Source organism: Pteronotus mesoamericanus, unplaced genomic scaffold, assembly GCF_021234165.1.
Source record: "Pteronotus mesoamericanus isolate MK-2021 breed Mesoamerican mustached bat unplaced genomic scaffold, CSHL_Meso_final contig_74, whole genome shotgun sequence".
NCBI classification, from domain to species: domain Eukaryota; kingdom Metazoa; phylum Chordata; class Mammalia; order Chiroptera; family Mormoopidae; genus Pteronotus; species Pteronotus mesoamericanus.
In genome coordinates, this window is record NW_026555247.1 from 27988622 (window position 1) to 28011948 (window position 23327).

Here is a 23327-nt window from a genome sequence, read left to right on the forward strand (position 1 = left end):
ACTGAGTATAAATTCCTTTTTCACATGAGAAAAACAGGCATGGAGATGTTAAGCAAGTTGCTCAAGATTTGTGACTATTTCAGAGAGCGAGGAGTGGCAGCAAGCACTAAAACTGGTCTCCAGCCAGATCAGTATTTTTCTGTATTACACGTACAACAGAATTAAATTAACTGTTTTGACCATTGAATGTGAGTCTCCTTCCTGGATGAACTGGGTAAAAGCTCTGTGGAGGCATCGCTTAGCCCAGACTCCCACCGTGGGTTCAGCATCCTGCGCGTATGCTGTGCTGCCTTTAACACTGCATACTTAGCATATTACAGGTTTTCTGATTTTCTCTTTTTTTTATTTATTAAAAATACTTTATTTTTTTTATTTTATTTTAATTTATTTTTTCAAATACATTTGTCTCTGCCTACTCCCCACCACTTTCCCTTGCCCCCTCTCTCCTTCCCTCCCTCAGCTCTTCCCCTTTGGTTTTGTCCGTGAGGCCTTGCTATATGTTCCTTGACTTTCCCCTTCCCTTCCTTTTCCCCGCCCCCCTCCCCCCTCCTTCCCTCTTGTCTCTGTTGATTTCTTTTCCTTTCAGTGTTGCTGGTCTTATTTTCCTTGCATCTTTGTATTGTTGGTTAGGTTCCGCTTATAGGTGAGATCATATGGTATTTGTCTTTCGCCCCCTGGCTTATTTCGCTTAGCATGATGCTCTCCAGTTCCATCCATGCTGTCATGAAGTTTAGTAGTTCTTTTTTTCTTTCTGCTGCGTAGTATTCCATTGTGTATATGTACCATAATTTTTTGATCCAGTCATCTACTGATGGGCATTTAGGTTGCTTCCAACACTTGGCTATTGTAAATTGTGCTGCTATGAACATTGGGGTGCATAGGTTCTTTTGTATTGGCATTTTGGTGTTCTCAGGGTATAGTCCCAGCAGGGGAATCGCTGGATCAAAAGGCAGTTCAATTTTCAGCTTTTTGAGGAAATTCCACACTGCTTTCCACAGTGGCTGCACCAGTCTGCATTCCCACCAACACTGGTACTAGGGTTCCCTTTTCTCCACAGCCTCGCCAGCACCTGTTGTTTGTTGATCTGTTTATGATGGCCATTCTGACCGGTGTGAGGTGGTACCTCATGGTGGTTTTGATCTGCATTTCTCTGATGGCTAGTGATGCTGAGCATCCTTTCAAATGCCTCTGGGCCCTCTGCATCTCCTCCTTGGTTTTCTCTTTACTTTGTTGTTTTTCTCTCAACTAGAAGCTGCCTGCGTTATACTCATTTTTATGTCCTAATGGCGTAATACAATGTCTGAGGCATTGTAAGGGCTTAGTAAAGACATTAAATTGAACTGTATCAGGAAAGTGGGTTGCTTTAGTCAAGATGATCTTTCAGTCCCTCTGAATTCCTGTAATTTTGTAACAAGTACCCCAGACTTTAACAACTTAACATTTGAATTGCAAGTTTTCAGTCTTCTTTTTTTAAAACTTTTAATTGAGGTAAAATATACATAACTTAAAATTGGCCGTCCTAACCATTTCTAAGTGTACAGCTCAGTGGTGTTAAGTGCATTCACATTGTTATGCAGCCGATCCTCAAAACTCTTGATCTTGAAAAACTGAAGGTCTGTACCCCATTAAACAACAGCCACATTACCGCGGCCCCTGCTAACCACCGTTCTACTTTCTGTATCTATGAATTTGAGTACTTTGGGTACTTGCTGTAAGTGGAATTATACAGTATTTGTCTTTTTGTAACTGGGTTATTTTACTTAGCATAACATCCTCAAGGTTCATCCGTGCTGTAGCAAGTTTTATCATAATTACACATAGTAATGGAGATAGTCTTATACTCTTTTTTTGTCACAATTTACCTATGTCTGAGGTGAACAATAAATATTTTCAGTGAAAACTTCGCATTTTATCATTTTTCTTTTCAGATTTTTATTCTATTACTGTCATTCCCTTACCGTTGCCCCAGTTTCCCCCCTTTGCCCTCCTCTACCCAGCCCCCCCGGCTCCCACAGTCGTGTTCCTTGGCTGGTCCCTTCCCCCTCTTGCCACCATTATCCCTCCCCTCTCTTCCCTCGGACTTCTGTCGGTCTCTTCCGTGTGTCCATGTCCCTGCTTTTATTTTGCTTGTTAGTTTATTTTGTTCGTTAGATTCCTCTTATCAGTGAGATCGTATGGTGCTTGTCTTTCACTGGCTGGCTTATTTCACTGTGCATAATCATTTCCAGTTCCACCCGCGGTGTCTCAAAAGTAGGAGCTCTTTCTTTCTGCTGCCTAGTATTCCATTGTGTAATGGTACCACAGTTTTTTGCTCCACTCATCTACTGATGAGCACTTGAGCTGTTTCCAGCACTTGGTTATCATAAATAACGCCAGTATGAACATAGGGTTCCATATATTCTTTTGAATTGGTGTTTTGGGATTCTTAGTCTTTTCCGATTTGAGATCGTGTTCTTGTAACATTATCACTGCAAAATCTGTCTTTGTAATCGGAGTTAACCTGTGCTTTTGTTATGTTAAACCTATTGTAGAAATGCTGTTGGTAAGAATTGCTCTATTTTACGTGTAATGAACTTGGCTGTTTTTCGTCATATTTGTCCACAGGAGTTGCGGGAGCTGGCCGACTGTTTACTTCTGGAGTAATCAAAGCCATGGCTGATATTAATGAAAGGCCTATCATATTTGCATTAAGTAATCCTACAGCAAAGGCTGAGTGCACAGCTGAAGAAGCATACACACTCACACAGGTATCAATCAATAATAATATAATTAATTGGTTCTGTCTCTTATTTCCCTTTATTAGCCTGTCATACGTTTCTTGCACAGTTTTCACGGTTATTCTGGAGATTACAAGATGCGTCCATGGATCACGAAATTCTGATATTAATTATTACTTATAACAATTCTAGAAAGTAATTACCTCATAATTTCATTTTTTAACACCTTCATGCCTTTTGTGATGTTGTTGTACTTTTTAATTGTTTATTTTAAACAAAAATTATTTATTTAGATTTACCTACATTTTAATATTTTCTATTCCCATTTGTTTTTCCTGCACTTCTATGCCTCAATCTAGGATCATTAATAGGAAGAACCTCCTAGCAGAAGAACTTTCCTTAATATTTGTCTGATGACTTTTCTTGATAATGCTTTTATTTTGAAGGATATTTTCACTGTGTGTAGAAGTAAACGCTGGTAAATACTTTATTTCGGCACTTTGAAGATATCAGTCTATTGTTTTTCTGACCTTGCTTTCTTTTTGATACATCATTTTGTCTCGGGTTTAAGCAGTTTTACTACAGTGGACCTAGGTGTGGTTTTCTTTGTACTTATTCCGTCTGAGAATGTAGAGCTTCTGAATCTGTGGCTCAGTGTCCTTTGCGGGAAAGTCATTCTGGTGGCATCTCCAGTTTGGTCACATTCTTGCTCTCCTGTGGTCCTCCGTTGAGATGAATGTTAGACTTTCTACCTTGTGCCATGTGCCTCTTACACTGTCTTCCAGGTATACCATCCTTTGCTCTTTGTATTTCAAACTGGTGATTTTCTTTACTTATCTTCCAGTTTGTGTATTCTCTTTTTAGCTGTGCTAATCTGTTGTTAGGTTCTTAATTTTATTGTATTTTTTCACTTGTTAGAATTTGCATTTCATTGTTTTTATAGTAATTTAATGACAGACTTAAAATTGCATAGTATAGAAATAATCAGTTTACAAATACTGCTTTCTTGCCTACACAGTTCATGAAATAATTCTTATTATACTCTTTCAATATTTCTTCAGTGGAATCACTTTCTAGATTGTTCTTGTTAGTGATCTTTAAGTGGCTCTAGGGAGTGATTTTTAAAGGCTTGTTTACAATGGTATCCATCAGTAATCATTGTTAGCTAATGCCTAGATAAGAGTAAATAATGAGTAATCATGAGAATAATGAGTAAACCCAGTCCTTGTCTTTTTGTAAGCCTAATTTTATTTTTAACTTTGCTTCTTTATCGAGTTCTAGATAGTGTGGATGAAGACTTGTTGCAGTAGTTTGAGTCTCTGAATGAAGTTAACTTCCTCCAGAAGGGCATTACCTTTTCCTTTGGTGGCCGCCCGCCTGGGGTAGCTCATCCTAATCCCATCAGGACGTAGTCCACCCGTGAGGCCTGGTCCGTTTTCATAGTTTACCCTTTCTCCTGACGTGCACCCCTTTGGGTAGGAATCCGAAGCCATGAGGTGTTTATCAGCGCCCCTCATCGGTAGCCCTCTCTGAACTTTACTTTTTCTCTCTGATACCGTGAGACGCCAAGTAGCTTTGCTGCTTTGTTGCCACTGCCAGCCACAGCTTTTGTTTTTAAATCAGCAAACACCGTGAAGAGGAAGGCTTCCAATGCTGTGCGTCCACATCTCGCTTTTAACTTCTTTGGGATCGTAAATGTTTCCGACCTTCAAACTCTCACTCTCTTGGTAGTAGCACACCTACTGTTTTGAAAAATATTTTGAATTTATTTTTTTTCAGTTTTTCTCATTCTTACCAGAGGGAGAGTTGGTGTGAAACAACCTAGAAAACCATTGCCAAAGCAGAACTCTCTCTCAGAGCTTGCCAAACTTAACATTCATGCACTTGGTATCATTAGCATTCTTTTTCTCATTGTTAAACATTTTAGTTTGACACATATTCTCTCAAAATTTCTTTGCTTCTCTGTCGCCACCCTGTGTTGGTCAAGATGAAGCCTCTTAAATACTGGTTTCCAACAGTTCTAATGATTATTGAAATCTTTTCATTTGAAATCATCCTCCAAGTCAGTATATAGATATTAAAATAAAAATCAGTCTCCTTAGTATACTGTCTTACCTTTTACCAAAGCATGGTATTACTTTTAACTTGATTGCTCATCCTATTCACCAGTCTTTACTATTTAAAATTAATGGCTACTGCCCCCGCCCCAATTACATCTTAGTTTTATATAGTGACTATTGGATAAATACACCCGATGTATCATGACTTTGGCACTTTTAAGGTACAAAGAATTTAAATGTTTTGAGCAGTAGTAGTAAGTCACTAGAAGACTATACAAACAGTTAATAATTTTATTTTTTGAAAGCATAAATATTATTTTAAGACGTACATTATTGGAATGAGTAAAAACTCCCCAAGGAGACTAGTTTCACATACTGTATTTCACCAGTTTTGAAATAAAACTTTTTTTCACAGTTTTTATAATTTTGAAATTGTGTTATCTCTTAAAAATGATAAAAAGCATTTCATCGAGGGAGGGAGTGTAAGGGGACTAAATGCTAATGGAAAAAAATACAATGAAGATTAAATTTTTTAAAAAATATTTCATCAGAGTTTCATTTTATGTAATTTCTTTCTTAGTGTTACATAAAATGATGACACATATTTGTGCATTTGCAGTCCCCTCTTCAACTTTGAGCCTCCTGTGCTTTCAGTGGAGAGATGTCTTGGTGCTTCTCTCTCACTCTCGCCGCTTAGTGAGCCAGCGGCAGTTGCCCACAGAACAGACAGGCCAGCTTGGCCTTCAGAATGAGAACGCTGTTATCATTAAGATCTGGCCACATTTAAACAATAGGTGGAGTATGATAAAAACAAATGAAAAAGACAGCTTGGGCAAGATGAACTGCTGTAGAATATTGCCATTCTAGAGAACATTCCCAAGATCTTTCTAAATCTCCAAATTTACTGGTATCATGAGGACATATTGCTTTTCCAATGAAGTACTATATTGCATAATCCATTTTATAAAGCTATTAAAATTAATGGTACCACCATAATCTTTATTATTATATACATTATTATTATCGTGGTAACATGTATGGCATTAACCAGGTACTAATGTTAATGTTCAAAGAAACAAAGTTTTTGTCACAAGTAGAGCTTTGCCTAGAGAATGATAAGCACTGGCCAGGCGCTCAGTTGGTTGGGGCGTCATCCCATAGACTGAAAGGTCGTGGGTTCCATCTCTGGTCAAGGTGCATGCCTAGGGTGCTGGTTTGATCCCTGATCAGGGTGCGGACAAGAAAGCTACCGATTGATGTTTTTTTCTCACATTGATGTCTCTTTCTCTCTAAAAGCAAAAAAAAAAAAAAAATTTAAATATTTTTTTTTAAAGTCCTAGGGTGAGGATTAAAAAAAAGAGAGAGAATGATAATAGTTGTCTGTAGAAAATATATAGTTGTAGGTCCAAGCTAGTCACCTGAGCCCACCACTAAACATGTAGCTAACTTGCTTCAACACTTAAATCCTGTGTATCATTTTGAAATTGAAAGTATGTCCTGTAAAGTAGTAATTACTATACATTATGGTCCTTCAGATCACCCATGCGTCAAATTCTTGAGTGTTAAATGCACCAATGCTAAGGGTCTGCTATACTTCAAATATAATACTAAGATATTACATTCTTAGTATAATTGGTATTTTAGATTATTAGACAATTCTGTCGAATGTTCAAGTGTCCATCCTACTGTGTGGACATAGTTCAATTTGTTTTATTTTTGTAAGTCACCTTTTAACTTAATCCAAGAAGCTGTTTAAATAATATATTATATTATTGTAAAATAGGTTATCCTGTTAGAGAACTATTGTTTTCTTCTTGTTCTTTATGTTACTTTTTGCCAGGGAAAGGCAGGGGTGATAGAGTTTGTTGGGAGGGGGGATTACATATAAAGGATTTTGTTTAATAAAATAATGTTCAGATATTTTTCAGTTTCACAGGCATGTACTTCTCTTAGAATTACAGAATGTACCAGTAACATTTATTATATGCCATTATAGAACACAGTACTAAAACTGATGATTACAATAAATTTGGAGACTTTTTTTTTAACAAGGCAACATGCCTTTCTTTTCTTCTGGGATTAATAGTGTGGTATATCAATGCCTCTTTTCTAAACCGGCTCACTTGGGGGCATTATGGCATGACAGATAAAGACCGTGGCTTTGGAGTTCTAAGCGTCTGAATTCCAGTTTAAACGGCTGCAATGGTGCCGTGTGACTTTTCACAAAGGACTTGGAAATAGCTGAGTCTTTGTTTTCTCATTTCATTTTGTCCGTGAAATCAAGGTAGTGATAAGCTCATGAGGGTTTTATGCAGGCTGAATGAACTGAGTTAACACTCAGAGGGCCCCTGGTACCAAGCCAAAGAGGGCAGATGCACAGCAAATGGTAGCAGTTTAATTTTGGATGCTTTCCCCTTCCTTCACAGGTATTTACACATTGGCCATCTACATTTTAAAAGTATTTGAAAGGAAATGGAAGTGTAAGGTTTTTTAAAAATTATTAATGGACATTTTTCAATTTGAATAAAATAAACATTCTAATAAGGATTTTAATGATGTGATTGTGGTATATAATAAATTATTCTTGTTTACAAATAATATGTTGCACTACTTTACTATAGGATTTAATCTTGTCTAAGTTTACCTCAATTTTTTAGTCCACATAAAGTAACAAAATTGAGCTTATATCATTTCTTAACAGGGAAGGTGTTTGTTTGCCAGCGGCAGTCCGTTTGGGCCGGTGAAACTAAATGACGGGCGACTGTTTACGCCAGGTCAAGGAAACAATGTATATATTTTTCCAGGTAAACAAATGTCACTGTTATTTATGTTACAGAGTAGCAACTAATGACATATAAATACTTCATGAAATTCTTTAGAGTTTAAGATTAAAGTGGACAACAAAACATACCAGATTTTAGTATGACTGTACAGGGAAATTCAAGGAATTCAGCAAATCCACCTTGCTCTATTTGTCTTGAAAATTTACTCATATTCTTTGTTAAACTTGTTTTTATTATAGAAATAACGTAGTACATGGCTCATAAAAATGCAAAAGGAACAGAATGGCATAATGATACAACTCTCCTCATTTCCCCTGGGTACCTCCTCATCTCAGCTCTCAACCATAGCCGCTGTCAGTGGTGAAATATAAGCAATAGTGCACATTGATGTTCTAATACTTGTTTTCTCTCTCTACCACCCAATTTGTGTCACTGCAACTTTTAGTTTTCCTAGTAGTTACCTTTATCTTTAGGTAACACACTTAAAGAACTTTTGTTAAACAACTCAAGACAGTTTTCATTAGCTTCCCACAGTGAAAAATGGAAAAAGTCTGTGTTTCTTATTTCATCTCTCACTTTTGGTTAGTTAATATTACTCATGGTAGAGAGCATTTTTTAGACATTTATGTCATCTTCCATGCTTTGTCTATAGATTGGCTCTGAAATTAAATGATTTGTAAATGTTATTTACCATCTCAACCTGAGTGTAATTTGATAAATATTGTATAATACTCAATTCTGTATCACAAAATTTTAAGTCATTCAAGTGTCAAGTATATTGAATTCTTCTTTAATTTTTTGCTAGCTTGCTTCATTTTTTTTCTTGATACTACTCCACAACAAATTCTTTCTTGTGTCCCATGTTTCCTTATTCTCTCTCTTCTACGTGTGTGCTATTCCTCTCTGTCTTGATGCTATTTCTCTCTATATTAGTCTTGTTTTGGTTTTCTTTTTCTGGAATACATCTTTGTAAAATTTTTTATAAAAGCATGGAAAAAAATTTCCTGAGTTTTTACGTCTCTGAAAATGTCTTTATTTTGTCCCTTTCTTTGATGGTTTGGTTGGATGGAGATACGTAGCTTTGAAGTCATTCTCCACAGACCTTTGAAAAAGTTTCTCCTTTCACTTTTAGTGGCCAGTATTGCTAATGAGAAATCTGATATCAGCGAGATTCTCATTCCGTTATACGTGATAGCTTTATCTCCCTAGTAATGTTTAACAGTTTTCTCTATCTTTAAATTTGTGAAAGGTTAATGGGGATACATCCTGGTTTGGGCTTATTTTCAGTTATCACGTGTGTCTGCGGGTGGGCCAGATACCTTCTTTTCCAAAGGATTCTTTTAAATCTCCCCCCTGCCCAATTTCTTCCATTATTTCTGTGTTTTCCTTATGGAACATGTGTTAGACTGTGGCCAAATCCCTCTATTGCCCTTGGCTTGTAAATTTTATTTCATGGTTTCACCTCTGCCTATTTTATCACATAATAGGGGGGGTTTCTCTAGTGCTCATTTATTCATCTGTATCTGTTCTGTTTTTTTAGCACTTCTAGGTATGTTTTGTTTCAGTTGGGTTTTTTCCTTTTTATTATGGAAAATATTAATCATATACAAAGTCAGAGGTAAGGTTGAAATCCCATGTTCTAATGTCCCACTTTTTAGCAGCTATCAACATGTGGCTAGTCATATTTCCCAGAACTTGACCTTCACTGGGTTATTTTAAAGCAAATCAGAGACATCATATAATTTCATTCAAAAGCACTTTAGTACGTATCTCTATAAAACTAATTTTTTATTAAACATAACCATATTAGTGGTGTCATAGCAAAGGAAATTAACAATAATTGCTTAATTTCCTATGTACTCAATTCTGTCAGTTCAGCAATTTTTTAAATTCCTAAAGTTTTTTTTATATCCTAGAATCACTCTTTTTTTAATAACAGCTTTTATCTTTTTAAAAAGTTGCAATGTTCTTTCCAATGTCTCTGGAAAGTTAGGATTCTTTTAAGTATTTCTCCCTTTATTCTGTTTCTTTTCCATAAATTTCTGGTGATTCTTAGTTGCTTGTTTCAGTGAAAGACTATGTTGAGTAAGATAGGGATGTGACACAAATTTCCTTTGCACTTATGTCTTTCTCCTTGTTGGCTTCTCCCTGAACAGCTGACAACAGGCTCTAATTAAGATTTCCAAACAGGTAGATTTATACCATACGTAGGCTGGCTGTAAGTAAGCATGCTATAACAGTTGTCAAAGAAGACTTTAGCCTGTGAATATCCAAGTGCTTTTGTATATGAATTTTTCTCCTTTTTTCCCATATAGCTGTGGTTGTGTAGAGTTCTACCCTGCTTATCTCCTGAGACCTACCATCTGTAATAGAAACTCTCCCATCAATGATCGTATCTCTCTAGAACTTGATGATGTTCACATCAATCTAATCTATCCAACAACATTTCTGTGGTATAAAGGCATAGAGCATGGAAAGAATACTTTGCTGATTTTAACAAAGACATTTTTTATATCATGTTTGACTAATGAGGAATTTGGCAGCTGATGACATTTATGCAACACTTCTGTTTTTTTCTTGGCTTCTTTGTTTTTGGGGGATAGTGGTTGGGGTGGGGGTGGATTACTATTGACTTGCTTTAAATCTGGGAATTTATTTGGCTCTTTTCACAATTTGAAAAGGTAACTTACTAAATAAACTGTTTAAAATGTATTCTAGGTGTAGCTTTAGCTGTTATTCTCTGTAACACCCGGCATATAAGTGACCATGTTTTCCTAGAAGCTGCAAAGGTAAATGTTTTAAATATTGTTTGATTATTTATAAAATATGAATTGTAAAGGTTAAAAGTAGAAAGAAAAAGGGTTAAATCTGACTTGTGAATGGAAAGGAAGTTCCTCATCCATTGCTTTTTTGAGTTGCCCATCTACTTTTTCATAAAATTATTTTTTATCATGATTTTTCAAATGTTTGAGGGTAACCTACGAATCCTTTCACATTTATAACACATCTACTGCACCTATATTATATGTATGTGAAGGTAACATATTGTGACAGCATAGGTAAAATGTATGTCCTTGTGAGTTTTTATTGGCAATTGCTGATTTATTTGGAGTAATTAGAACTACAAACTTGGCAATATGAGTTTTGAATAACTCACATTAATACAATATTAATGTCCATTTTCATAGTTACTGTTGTAATCATGCCAAACTGTATGTTAAGTAAAATACATCAAGAAGTCTTTAAATATGGTTATTTCTTGTTTAGTGGTGAACAGTTTTAATTTCTGTAATAGTTTAACTGTATTCCTGCTAGAAGTAAGGGAATTATGTTACCTGTATTATTCTCTGCTCCCCCAACCCTTTTTTCTATTTCATCATGTCTTTATTATTCTGTATTATATAAACAAACAAAAGTAAAGTTTTGTTTTTCTCTTTAGGCACTGACAAATCAGTTGACGGATAAAGAGCTAGCTCAAGGGAGACTTTACCCACCTCTTGCTAATATTCAGGAAGTTTCTATTAACATTGCTATTAAAGTAAGTAATAGCTTATGCCTCTTCACATAAATTTTAATGGCATTTTCTTATGTAACACAAGTTCCTTAGAGAAAAATTTGAAACACTTAGAGGTTGCAAAGAAGAAATTTTAGGTCACCCATATTCTACCAAAATATAACCCCATTATTATTTGGGGTTTGTTGCCTTTTTGTCCTTTTTCTTTGCAAACACATAAATACATGTGTGCACACATGCCCAGTTACCTGTGCCTATGTTCATAATTGGTTTCTCACTGCGCTTTTTTCCACTTGATATATTGTAAGCCTTTTGCTACATAAATCAATGATAATTCTCATGTGTGATCATTAATGCTGCTTGTAACTCTCTTTATTATATTGTAATTAGTTTAACCATTTCTTTTTGGTCATTGAAGTGTTTTTCATTTTGGTAGAAATAGTATTGTAGTGAACATCCTTAGATAAGACTTCATGTGCATTTGTGATTGTTTTTCTTTAAGATAAATTTCCAATTGTGAGGACAAAAGGTATTAACATGCTAAGACTGCTGACACATATTGCAAAAAAGTTCTTTGGAAAAAAGTACTGATTTACATTGTACCCATTAGATATGAGTGTATTTGTTTTCCTACACCTTTGCCAATACTTAAGAATTATTATTTTTAATATTTTGTGTATTTTTTAAAAGATTTTATTTATTTATTTTTGGAGAGGGGGAAGCAAGGGAGAAATAGAGGGAGAGAAACATTGATGTGCCTGAGAAACAGATTGGTTGCCTCTTGTCCGCCCCCTGCTGGGGACCTGGCCCTCAACCCAGGCATGTGCCCTGGCTGGTAATCGAACCAGAGACCCTGTGGTCTGCAGGCCGGCACTCAGTCCACTGAGCCATACCAGCCAGGGCAAATCTTGTGTATTTAATATGTGAAAAATGCATCTCATTTTTATTTAAAGCACTTATTTTATTATTACAGTGAGGAATATTGGGTGTTTATTGAACAGTCCTATTCTATGAGCTGCCTATTCATGAGCTTTGCTTATTTTTATATTTGTCTTTCTACTTTCTTTTTTTATTATTATTTTTTTATCCTCACCCAAAGACATTTATTTTCATTGCTTTTTGAGAGAGAGAGAGGAAAATGTCAATGTGAGAGAGAAACATTGATTGGTTGCCTTTTTGTATGTGCCCCAGTGGGGATCAAACTCACAACCTGGGTGTGTGTCCCGACCAGAATCACGTTTCTTCCACAGGACAACTCTCTAACCACCTGAGCCCCACTGGGCAGGGCTGTCTTTCTATTTCCTAATACTGATTTATAAGAGCTCTTTATTAAAGGTAATAATCCTTCTGTTTGCTATGGTAGAGGTATTGCCGCATTTGTCAATTAGGCTAACTTTTGGAATTGTTTGATGTGCCATTTTTCAAAAGCTCTTTCATGAAATTATCTGTTAATTTTATGGATTGTTTCTCACCTTTTATGAACATTAATGCCTTCTCCCACTCAAAAATTATATAAATATCTACTTGCATTTTCTAATAACATAAAACTTTTTAATCCCTGAGATTTATTTTAGTGTGCGATGTGAGACAGAGAAAATTTTTTTTCTGAATATAGTTAGCCAGTTGCCTCACCACCAATTGATTGAGAATAATCCCTTTTATGCTTATTAGCATAAGATCTTTAAATCTATTACTGGGAGTCAGTTCCTGATCATATTTGTCTATCATTAGGCACTATCTTAATTATTATTATAATATGGATAAATTGTATTATTTGATACTATATATTTTCCATCACAGTTTTTCAACTTTTTGCATTTAGAGAAAATTCTGCAATTATTTATACAAGTATGTCATATTTATAAACCAAATAGGTGAAATTGAGTCTTTCGGTACTGGCTCTTCCCCATTTAATACCTCTCTCTACCTAAGGTTTTTTTTGGGTTTAGGTCTTCCAATATAATTCTGTTGTTTTCTTCATGTAAATGTGGCATGTCTCAGTACTTATTTTCCTAGATATTTAAATTTTTTTGTTTTTGTATATAATAAAAGTTTTCTATCCATATATATTTCCTCCCTGGTCATTTCTGATATATAGGGAAGGTACTGGTTTTTGTGAATTTACCTGATAACCAGTTTCTTTGTTGAACAGCCTTAATTTTTTTTAATAGTTTCTTAGTTAATTCTTTTGGAATTGTTGAGTTTTGAATTATCTGCAAATAATTTCTCATTGAAAAAAATATACATAGCTTACCCTGGCCGAGTACCTCAGTTGTTGGAGCATCGTCCCAATACACTAAGGTTGCGAGTTCAGTCCCTGGTCAGGGCACACATAACAATCAATCAATGAATGCATCAATAAGTGGAACAACAAACTGATGTTTTTCTCTCTCTCTCTTAAAAAAAAAAAAAAAGTATATGGCTCCTTTTTCCCCCTATTTTACTAAATTATTTGGTACTTGAGCAGTTGAGCAATTGGGTTGATAAGGGCTTTCTTTAATAATATATGTGATCCTAGCTTTGATTGAATAAATATTTTTTAAATACTTTATTTATTTTTAGAGAGAGGGGAAAGGAGAGAGCGAGAGGGAGAGAAACATCGGTGTGCGAGAGAAACATTGGTTGGTTACCTCTTGCACGCCCCTCAGCTGGGGACCTGGCTCACACCCCAGGCATGTGCCCTGATCGGGAACTGAACCGGCAGCCTTTCAGTCTGCAGGCTGGCACACTGAGCCACACCTGCCAGGGCAATAAATATTTTTTAATCTTTTTAAAGAAGTGGGCTTCTATTCCTAATTTACTAAGATTTCTTAAACATCAGGATTAGATAAATTCATCAACTACATTTTCAACTTTTATATTGATGATCATAAAATTTTACCCCTTTGACTTTTAATGTTATTGTTGCATTATTTTGATACTCATAAACTAAGCCAATAATACTGGGATTTAGTAAAGGATGATAATGTAGGAAAAAGGAACCAAACCAGTTGAGTTGGAGTCTTAAGTAATATAGGTAGGAAAATGGCCTAAGATAAGATTTGTATGTTATCTTAAACTTGTCTAAACGCCCAAATGCCAGACTTGAGAGTCTGAGTGAATACCTTGCCAAACAGTAGAAGATTTTAGAGCCCAGAGCTACCATCAGTGGAGTCCAACATTAGACCTTAACAGAGTGACATTACAGGTATGACAGATTTTGGAAGATACCAGTGCATTCAGAGGTTTACTGGTGTATTCACATGAAAGGTAATGCATGAGGAAGAAGATCGGTTTAGGATCACAGTATCAGGATCATATCTCTTCCCTTTAGCGGGGTGGTAGTTTGCTCCTTCTCCACTGGTTTAAGGCTTTCCTTTGTGTAGGAGCAAGGAATCAGGAGAGTGAGCAGTGCTTTGTTTCTGTCCCCCAACCTCAACCAGAGCTACTGAGCGCTTTTGTCCAGCCGCCAGTCACCTGCTGCGTGCCTGCTTGACCAGGGAGAACTCTGAACTCATGCCTCGCCCCCAGTCTTTTTTGTGGATACAACTATGTTTCCAACAGTCGTCTAGAAAATACTTGTAATATTTTCCATCACAAAATACAGTGAGATTGACCTCCTAGGACCAAGAATTATTTTTAATAATCACTATTTTTTGGTTAAGTTTTTCTTTTAGAAAGGTGTAATAAACTTTAGTAGTCGTCACCATTTGGACAAAAAATTTTTTTAATTTATTTATTTTTAGAGAGAGGAAGGGAGGGAGAAAGAGGGAAACATCAATGTGTGGTTGCCTCTCGAGTGCCCCCTACTGGGGAACCTGGTCTGCAACCCAGGAACATGCCCTGACTGGGAATCAAATCGACGACCCTTCAGTTTGCGGGCTGGCACTCAATCCACTAAGCCACACCAGCCAAGACTGTTACTATACAGTTTCAAGTTAAACTAAAATCATAACTTGAACTTACTGTATGACAGACAGGCACTGTGCCACCCTATGAGGAAGCTTTTTTTTCTGTGTAATTTTACACCAAAATGGAGATTCAGCAGGTTTATGCTCACCAGCAATTAGGATGTGTGGCTTGCTTGCAAAGATCAGAAATTCTTTCAAGCTCGTTTAAGTGGGAAATAGTCTAGCTTAACGGTTTAGGGTCTGGGATCTAAATTCAGAATGTTTTGGCTTTAAAACACAGCTCACATAACTACAGTACCTTTGGCAAGTTACTTAAACTCCTTATACTTTGGCGTCCTCATGTAAAATGAGAATAATAATAATAATAATAATAATAACACTTCCCTCATTTGGTTCTTGTAAAGCACATAGAACATGCCCGGCACTCAGTGATGGTGGTGAGCTGCCATGTATAGGTTTATGTGGTCTTATTATTCTAATGTCCAAAACTTGAATTTTAATACTTTTTATGTCTCTTACTCCTAATTCTAGAGCAAAAATATCAGGCTCACTTTGGTTAGGTTTTCACTCCACTCCAGTCAGCTACGATTAAGTAGTCTCCTACACACGGTTTCGGCAGAACATTGGGCAGAAAGGACACAAGCTGGACAAAGTACCCAAGTGGTTGTACTTGACTGACACAGAGTATAGCTTCAAATTGTGTGTTGGGTGTGAAGCGTTAAGTAAATGCCAGTAATTAAGGTTGAGGCCGGTAACTTTAAACATGTCGAACTATGGTAAGATAGCAGATGATTACTTTTTCATCTTTTAAAAACTTTCAGTAGTCTCAAAATGTTTTGAAATGAGTCAAAGTAATGTATTTTATTTTGAAAAAAGAAAAATGCCTTCCTTTTAAATTCATCTCTCGGTGTTTTAATAGTACTTTTTCTCTCAAATAGGTTAATAGTCAGAGCCTACACAGTAATCTTATTTACTTTACAGGTTACAGAATACCTGTATGCTAATAAAATGGCTTTCCGATACCCAGAACCTGAGGACAAGGCCAAGTATGTTAAAGAAAGAATATGGCGAAGTGAATACGACTCCATGCTGCCAGATGTGTATGAATGGCCAGAATCTGCAGCAAGCCCTCCCCCGCTATCGGAATAGAAGCACCCACCCACACATACTTCCCATGCTTCAGGGAACCCCTTTTTTCAGACAAAAATATAAAGTTCTCAAGTTTGTGGGGTTTTACTGTGTTTTTATTCTCCCCCACTGCTTTGCCCGACTTATTTTTCCCCGTGAAAATAACTTCAAGTTTTCTACACTTCTGGATGGGGTAGATGTGTTGAGCACATTGTTTATGCCCACCAGCACCCTGCCATCAAACAATCACAATGCTTTCGTTCTGATCTGTAGATCACACCATGTCAAAGAGATGTTCAAAACGTATTTGGAAATGTCTTCACCTGTGCTCTTGTTCACACTCGCCGAAGTGTGTGTTCTTTACTATTGTAGGTAATAACCTTCACCTGGTCCTTTTTGGGCCACCAAAGGATGAACTTCTGTGGCGATGTGCAGAGAATTTTGAGAAAAAGCCAAATTTAACCAAAATCTAAGGATAGATTGCCTATCTAAAATGTTCTTTTCTTTGCTCTTCATGCTCTGAAATTCCTTTCCAGTGTAAAGAGCCAGAGGAATATGAAAAATCTACCCTATTATTTATTTGTTAGACTAAATTAAGGCCTAACTATAACATTGTGAGAGAGAGATGGGAACTACTGCTGCCTTTAGACAAATTTAAAAATAGTCATTCTTTTCAACAGTGTATAAAAATCAGTGTAACTTTTTTATTTAATAAAGATAATAACTTAAATTTAATTGCTTCAATTATGCTTTTTATTGCCCAAGTAGAAATTTAGCTTTGCTTGTTAGGAAAAAACACATATTTTCATCTTCTTAATTTCTAGATGACTCTAAGGAGGGGGTGTAGGATCCCTAATGCATATATTATGACTGACATCATATGGCTTTTAAGAAATTAGTGATATGTTTCATATCTGAGTCACATTTAAGTGAAGAGGTTGTACACTGATTCCAGTAGCGATGCTCATTTTGGAATGTTCCTTGGAGACATCCCTTTGAATATGTTAGTGGCAATTCTTTCTCCATTAAAGACAGATTTAATTTTTTGAAACCACCAAAACTAATTTAGAGCTAAATGGGGATGAACAAGGTAAGTGTTCAAATCATTTTTAATAGTCCATTCTCATGCCATTTTTCATCCCGGTAAAATGAGTAATAATTGGCTAGGGAGACCAGTGTTTTATGTGGCTTACATATTGAAGAGTTCTAAAGGAAACCAAAGTCATCTTGAGAAGTAGAACTATCTCTATATATATGCCTAACATAGTTGCTTTGAGGGAATAAAATTTTTAAACACTACAATTATTCAGAGCTACATATCAGCGTGCACATTACTTGACATTTCTCTCTGCAGTCCTTGATATGTTAGATATAATATTCTGTAGGGGAAAAAAGGAGACTTCATTTTTATTTTCATCTTTTCTTCTCCCTATAGGTAGAAATTAAGTCTCAATAATTTTTAGTATAATTCAGCATTTTAAGAATGCTCAAAATGTCATTGCCATTCAGAGTGTGGGAAAATGCAACTGGTGAATTCATTTAACAGATAAGTGAAGTCAGAAGTCTGTTACATACATGTATTTCATAAAATTAGCAACTGGGTCACAATTGGTTTCTTTTAATTAAATATGAAAGGTTTATGTTTTTCATATTGCCTTTGTCAAAACACAATCACTTCCAAAAATATTCTCCGTGAAATCTTGATTTTAGTTTAACATTACAAGTATAATTCCAAACCTGATTTTTGCTTAATGCTTATTGAAGGCAGGGACATGTGCTGAATTCTACTTAGAAATTTTACTAACATGTTAGCTTATTGACATGTCTAGTACAGTCCTCATGGAAATGATAAATATTTCAAGGAAAAAAACAAGGTCAAATACCATCTAGCTTACTTAAATAAGGGAAAGATTATATATATTTAAAGCAACTTATTCTGTCATATATATTTACCAACCAATATTTTAACAAGTAACAATTATTGGATGTAAATTGAAGAAAAAAATTTTAATATTAACGCTAAGAATACAGGCAGGAATTGTCACCACGATGGGACGCGGATGGAATAATTGCACCAAATTGGAAAAGAAACCAAAACATTTGGATTTCTATGGAAATGTTTACCTAGCAACAAGGTAATTATTTTGAAAAGCAGGAATGGAGAGTCATTTTAATTCCTTTGAATAAAGAAGAAATTCTGTAGATTGTCCAAAATTATTTAATAGGGACAGGTGAGACTACATGTTTTTCTACTCTGGTACTAACACTGGTGGTGTGAAACAAATTGGATAACTACTAAGGGTAAGGTTTATTGACTGAAGTGGGAAAGTGTTAAAGGTTTTGGTGAAACCTTTCTAAAGAATTTTTAACCAGAAAATTGCCTCAAAATCACCATGAACCTTCTTTAAAATGCAGAGGCTTCCGCCCCCTACGCCCAGGCCCCCTGGACCACCTGGGGCAGAGCCCTAGTAGGTGTATCCTCAGCACACACTTCCCTTAGTCTCCCAATCACTGCTTTAAAGCAGGTGTCTGAATCCCATAGAGAGCTAACCCAGTCCTGTGGATGCAGTGGGTCAGGGTGGAGCCCAAGATTCTGCGTTTTTGACAAGCTCCCAGGTGGTGCCCGTGCTGCTGCTACAGAGAACGCATGGAATGGCATTGCTTCTGAGTGCCGAGTGCGGCGCGCAATTTAAGTTCAATGCTCGTGGAGTATGTACCGTGTATGAAAAAAGATAACTGAAATTATGTTCTTACAAAGAATTGATTCCATCTCTTTTTGATATGTATAGTTTTTAACATGTTTATAAGAACAAAAAACTTTAAAGCAGATTTTTTTTGGAAAATGCATAACTAGAATACTGTTCAATTCTAAATTACTGATTTTAAATGTACTTATTAAGTAATACCTAGCAAACAGTTTTCATTTATAAAAGATTAGTTATCAAATGAATATTCGTTTCTTCTCTATTCTTGATTTGTTTCGTGATAAGACTACCCTATCCTTTGTCTTTTCTTTAAATTATCAGCCTCTGGAGAAATAAAATTCTACATTCTCCTTTGGAAAGGAGTAACAAATTGAGACCAAAGCATAGTAATCACTAAGGAGTGTGGAGCATTATCTACTGCTCTCAGATAACTAAGCACAGAGGAGATGGTAGAGAAGGAAAAGTCATGCCTTGGAATGACTACTTCAGCCAAAAGCTCCTCCCGCTTATTTCTTAAACCCATTCAGTATCCCTCCCTCAAAGATTATTTCTCCATACAGCGAACAGCTCCAGTGTTCTGTTGAATTCACCAAAATGGAATCAGCTCTGTGGAGCATGCATAATACTTGAGAGTATTAATATAAATCTCAAAGCTCTCTACTGGGATTCCATTTAAAGGGACTGTCTCAAAGAATGAAATAGAACCAATGTCCTATTTTCTTCCCAAACAAGACGCACACATTCAGGTACAGGCACATTGTGGCTTCATAGAAAATGGGACAGACTCATTATCTGCTTTGGGTCTCAACCGATTTGTGATTTGCACTTTGATGGGCACCTAAATGTTGAAAAATCCTCTACAGACAAGTGAAAGTAACATGCTTAGTATTCAAAATATTCAAGATAATTCAACTACAGAAAACTTCCCCATCATCTGAAGTCAGAATAAGATGTTTATATGTAAGCAAAGTTCAATGCTTTTATTTCAAATGTTAATAAATTCAACTGGGCCTAATTAAGACACAACTTTTATTGCCTAGTTCCGTTAATCCTTGCCTTAATCTCAGGAGTTACTGAGATAAACTAGCGATTAGATTTAAAACAATTATTTTCCTTTCTTGGACAAGGAAAGTTGTGCCTCTCAAAGAGAAAAGGAAGTAAGGTATGGTACGGAAATGTGTTCATAGTTCAGTTGCATAAAATATACAAATTAAGGTAAATGACTTTTAGATGTTTTGTACAATAACTGTAACAGGTTTTTGTCAATAAATTTTTTCAAATAGCTATTTAATTTTGTTTATTTTCCAAATAAAAATGTATTTGTCACTTTGCTATTTAGGAAGTTATCCCTACATTCAGCATACTTTTTAAAACTTTAAAACTAAGGAGAAATCTATTCCCCAGTTTTCAGTATTTTCTAGGAAAATTGTTTTCCTTTGCCTAATTTTAAGTGTATGTTCTAGCAAATCATTGATTCCTATATAATCATTGAAATATCACCAACACGTTAGATATGTACAATTAGCAAATAATGATCCATTTTATGGCTCGCACCTCCTCTGCCAGGCACCGTTGTCTAAGTATGCTACGTGCATCATTACACTCGGGCTTCAGAGTCGTCTTCTGTCACCCTCCCCGCCCCCGTCGGCTGTGTCAGAGGGAAGGGCTCCAGGCACAGAAATTAACCGCCTTGCCCAAGCTCCCAGCTGGTGAGTGGCAGAGAGCAGACACGGAGCCTCAGCCCCTTCAGGGAAGGAGGGCCTCTGTGACAGATGGCTTTATCTGGGTCTTAAGTGCCTCATCGTCAGGAATCATTACTTTAGATGAAACTCTCCACCCGCTCTTATGGAGTCATCTTAGGTCCCTTAGAACACATTTTACCAGTTCATTTGGTTTTTTACTTTGTTCCCATTTATAATTCAAGTATAAACCTATCTGACTCATTAGCCTTCAGAACTTTAAGTATTGGATATAAACATTAAAAAATTGTTTTTGAATGTGATAAATGACAACAGATTCTCAGTAGCCAGTTCACTAACATCTTTGGATTTGGTCATCTGCACAGAACCACAGACTGCTATCATTTCTGGGCAAATCGGTTTTAAGAATCTGCCAACGTCAATGTGAATTTGAATTGTAAGATATATTTTAAATGATTTCTATTGTATTATATGGATGTATATAACTTCTTCCATTAAAAGGTGAGGACAGTTAAGAAGTAGTAATATCCATGTGTGGAATAAAGAATTTCTGAGTCTTATTTTAGCTAAATATTTGACAAAATAAAATTTCTCCTAATAATTCATTATACTTTGACCTTTAAACTTATACTGATGACCTTTAAAATTAACTGAAATTAAAACCATATTTTTGCAATTGATATTGTGTTCCCTTTAATAACGGGATGTTATTAAATTAATTATTGGCTTCAGGGAAGCCACATGTGGCAAAAGTCACTGCTTAGCCTTCCTCACTTTTGTATTTAAGATAAGGAGATGAAATAGTCTTGTAGCAATTGCTTATGGGAATACTAGTTTAAGAGGAATGCATTCTATAGAGTATATTGTATAAGATAGACTTATTACGGGTAGTTCCAGAAATCAGTCTAAACTTCATAACGATGTGATTTTTTCCCCTTTTTTGTAATATATTGTAATGAGATGTGTGTTTTTTATTAGTAAAGTTTTCCTATACATAAAAATTCATTATGACCTTGTTTTTATTTTTTAACTTTAAAACATGACTGATTTATTTTTTTTATTGAATTTATTGGGGTGACATTGGTTAATAAAGTTATGTAGGTTTCGGGTGTACAATTCTATAATACTTCATCTGTATATTATGTGTTCACCACCCCGTGACCTCGTTTTTAAAGGTGGCTGTATATAGCGCACTTTTAAAAATTGGTGTTATTTTTTTTTTGAAGATTTTATTTATTTATTTTTAGAGAGAGGGAAAGGGAGGGAGAAAGAGAGGGAGAGAAACAGCGCTGTGCGAGAGATACATTGGTTGCCTCTTGCACTCCCCTAACTGGGGAACCTGGCCCACAACCCAGCCATGTGCCTTAATTGGGAATTGAACCAGCGACCTTTTGACTCACAGGCCGGCACTCAATCCAGTGAGCCACACCAGCCAGAGGAAAACTTGCTATTATTAAACCTTCACACACACACACACACACACGCACACGCACGCACGCACGCATGCACGCACACGCGCGCCCCTGAATACTTGATCCCTTGGGAATATATTGTCAGACCTAATTCATAAGTGGAGCACCAAGTGTACACCTCATTTTTTAATTTCCTTTTGTGCAGCTTTCTACTCTATTCCTCTCCTTATTTAGTTATCATTGCAATAAAGATTATTTCTCACTTCTTCTCTCCCTTCACCCCACACATATATATTCCAAGACCCTAATATTAGAATACTAAATCAGGAACAGTTAGAATGCTAAATCAGAAAGTACTCAGCATCACCTACGAAGCCAACTCGACAGAAAAACCAGACCCTGAATCAGAACAGGCAGCTAGATCTAAATTCCACATGATAGGGAATACGGAGAATAGAGGAACATTTTAAATGATACCATGGAGGTATAATCACCCAAGTTCAGAATGTGGGAAATGACCCAATTTCTTCCATAATAAATGGCAAGGAAAAAGAGGAAGAAGAAACCATTAAACTTGAAAAGAGACTTCTACCAAATGCAGTGTGTAAACCTCCTCTGGATCCTTATTCAAACCAACCAACTACATATGAGATATCTGGGGAACAATTAGGGAAATTTGAACATTGAGCAGTTATTAGATGACAGTAAATAAGGATGTCATAACAATTTAGATGATATTAAGGAACTGTTAACTTTCAGGCAAGACAATAATATTGTAATTAAATTTTTTTAATAGTTTTTTAATTTTTTTCATTTTATATTTTAATTTTCTGACTTGAACAAATAGGCTTCAAAAGTGATGAGTTAATTAGCCCTGGCTGGGTAGCTCAGTTGGTTAGAGCATTATGCTGGTATGCTAGTCAGGGTACATACAAGAAGCAACCAGTGTATGGGTAAATAATTGGGACAACAAATTGACGTTTCTCTCTCTCTGTCCCTTCCTCTCTCTCCAAATTCAAAAAATAAAAATATTTTTAAAGTTATGAGGTGAACAGAAATATTTGAACAGTGACTGGATTTGATGACATTAAATTGTCTTTTTATGATAATAATACTGTGGTTATATTTTTTTTAAGTTCTTTTATATTTGTGCACTGAACTGCCTACCATCATTGTAGTAATGAAATTTTTAAAAAGAAGCCATAAATACTTACAGAATTATTTATAAATAAAATGATATTGTATCTGGAATTTGCTTTAAAATAATCCAGGGTTTTGTTGTTGTTTTTGGAGGGGCATGGGTTGTTGGTAAAAGATGTTACTAAATGTTGAAGGTGAGTGATGATTATATGTACAGGTTCATTAAATATTTTCTCAACTTTTGTGTATGTATAAAATTTATCAAAATGAAAAATTGT

The 23327-nt window shown here is 35.8% G+C and overlaps 1 protein-coding gene across 2 annotated transcripts in view; it reads left to right on the top strand.

Moving 5' to 3' along the window:
- Positions 1–16756, top strand: part of ME2 (malic enzyme 2) — a 42873-nt gene extending 26117 nt beyond the window's left edge. For both annotated transcript variants that reach the window (XM_054583666.1, XM_054583665.1), the window contains exons 12-16: positions 2605–2747; positions 7479–7581; positions 10279–10349; positions 11000–11098; positions 15946–16756. In XM_054583666.1, the coding sequence (XP_054439641.1) occupies positions 2605–2747; positions 7479–7581; positions 10279–10349; positions 11000–11098; positions 15946–16113 (584 nt within the window). In that variant the 3' untranslated portion in view covers positions 16114–16756. The remainder of the gene's footprint in view (positions 1–2604; positions 2748–7478; positions 7582–10278; positions 10350–10999; positions 11099–15945) is intronic.
- Positions 16757–23327: the final 6571 nt, after the last annotated feature.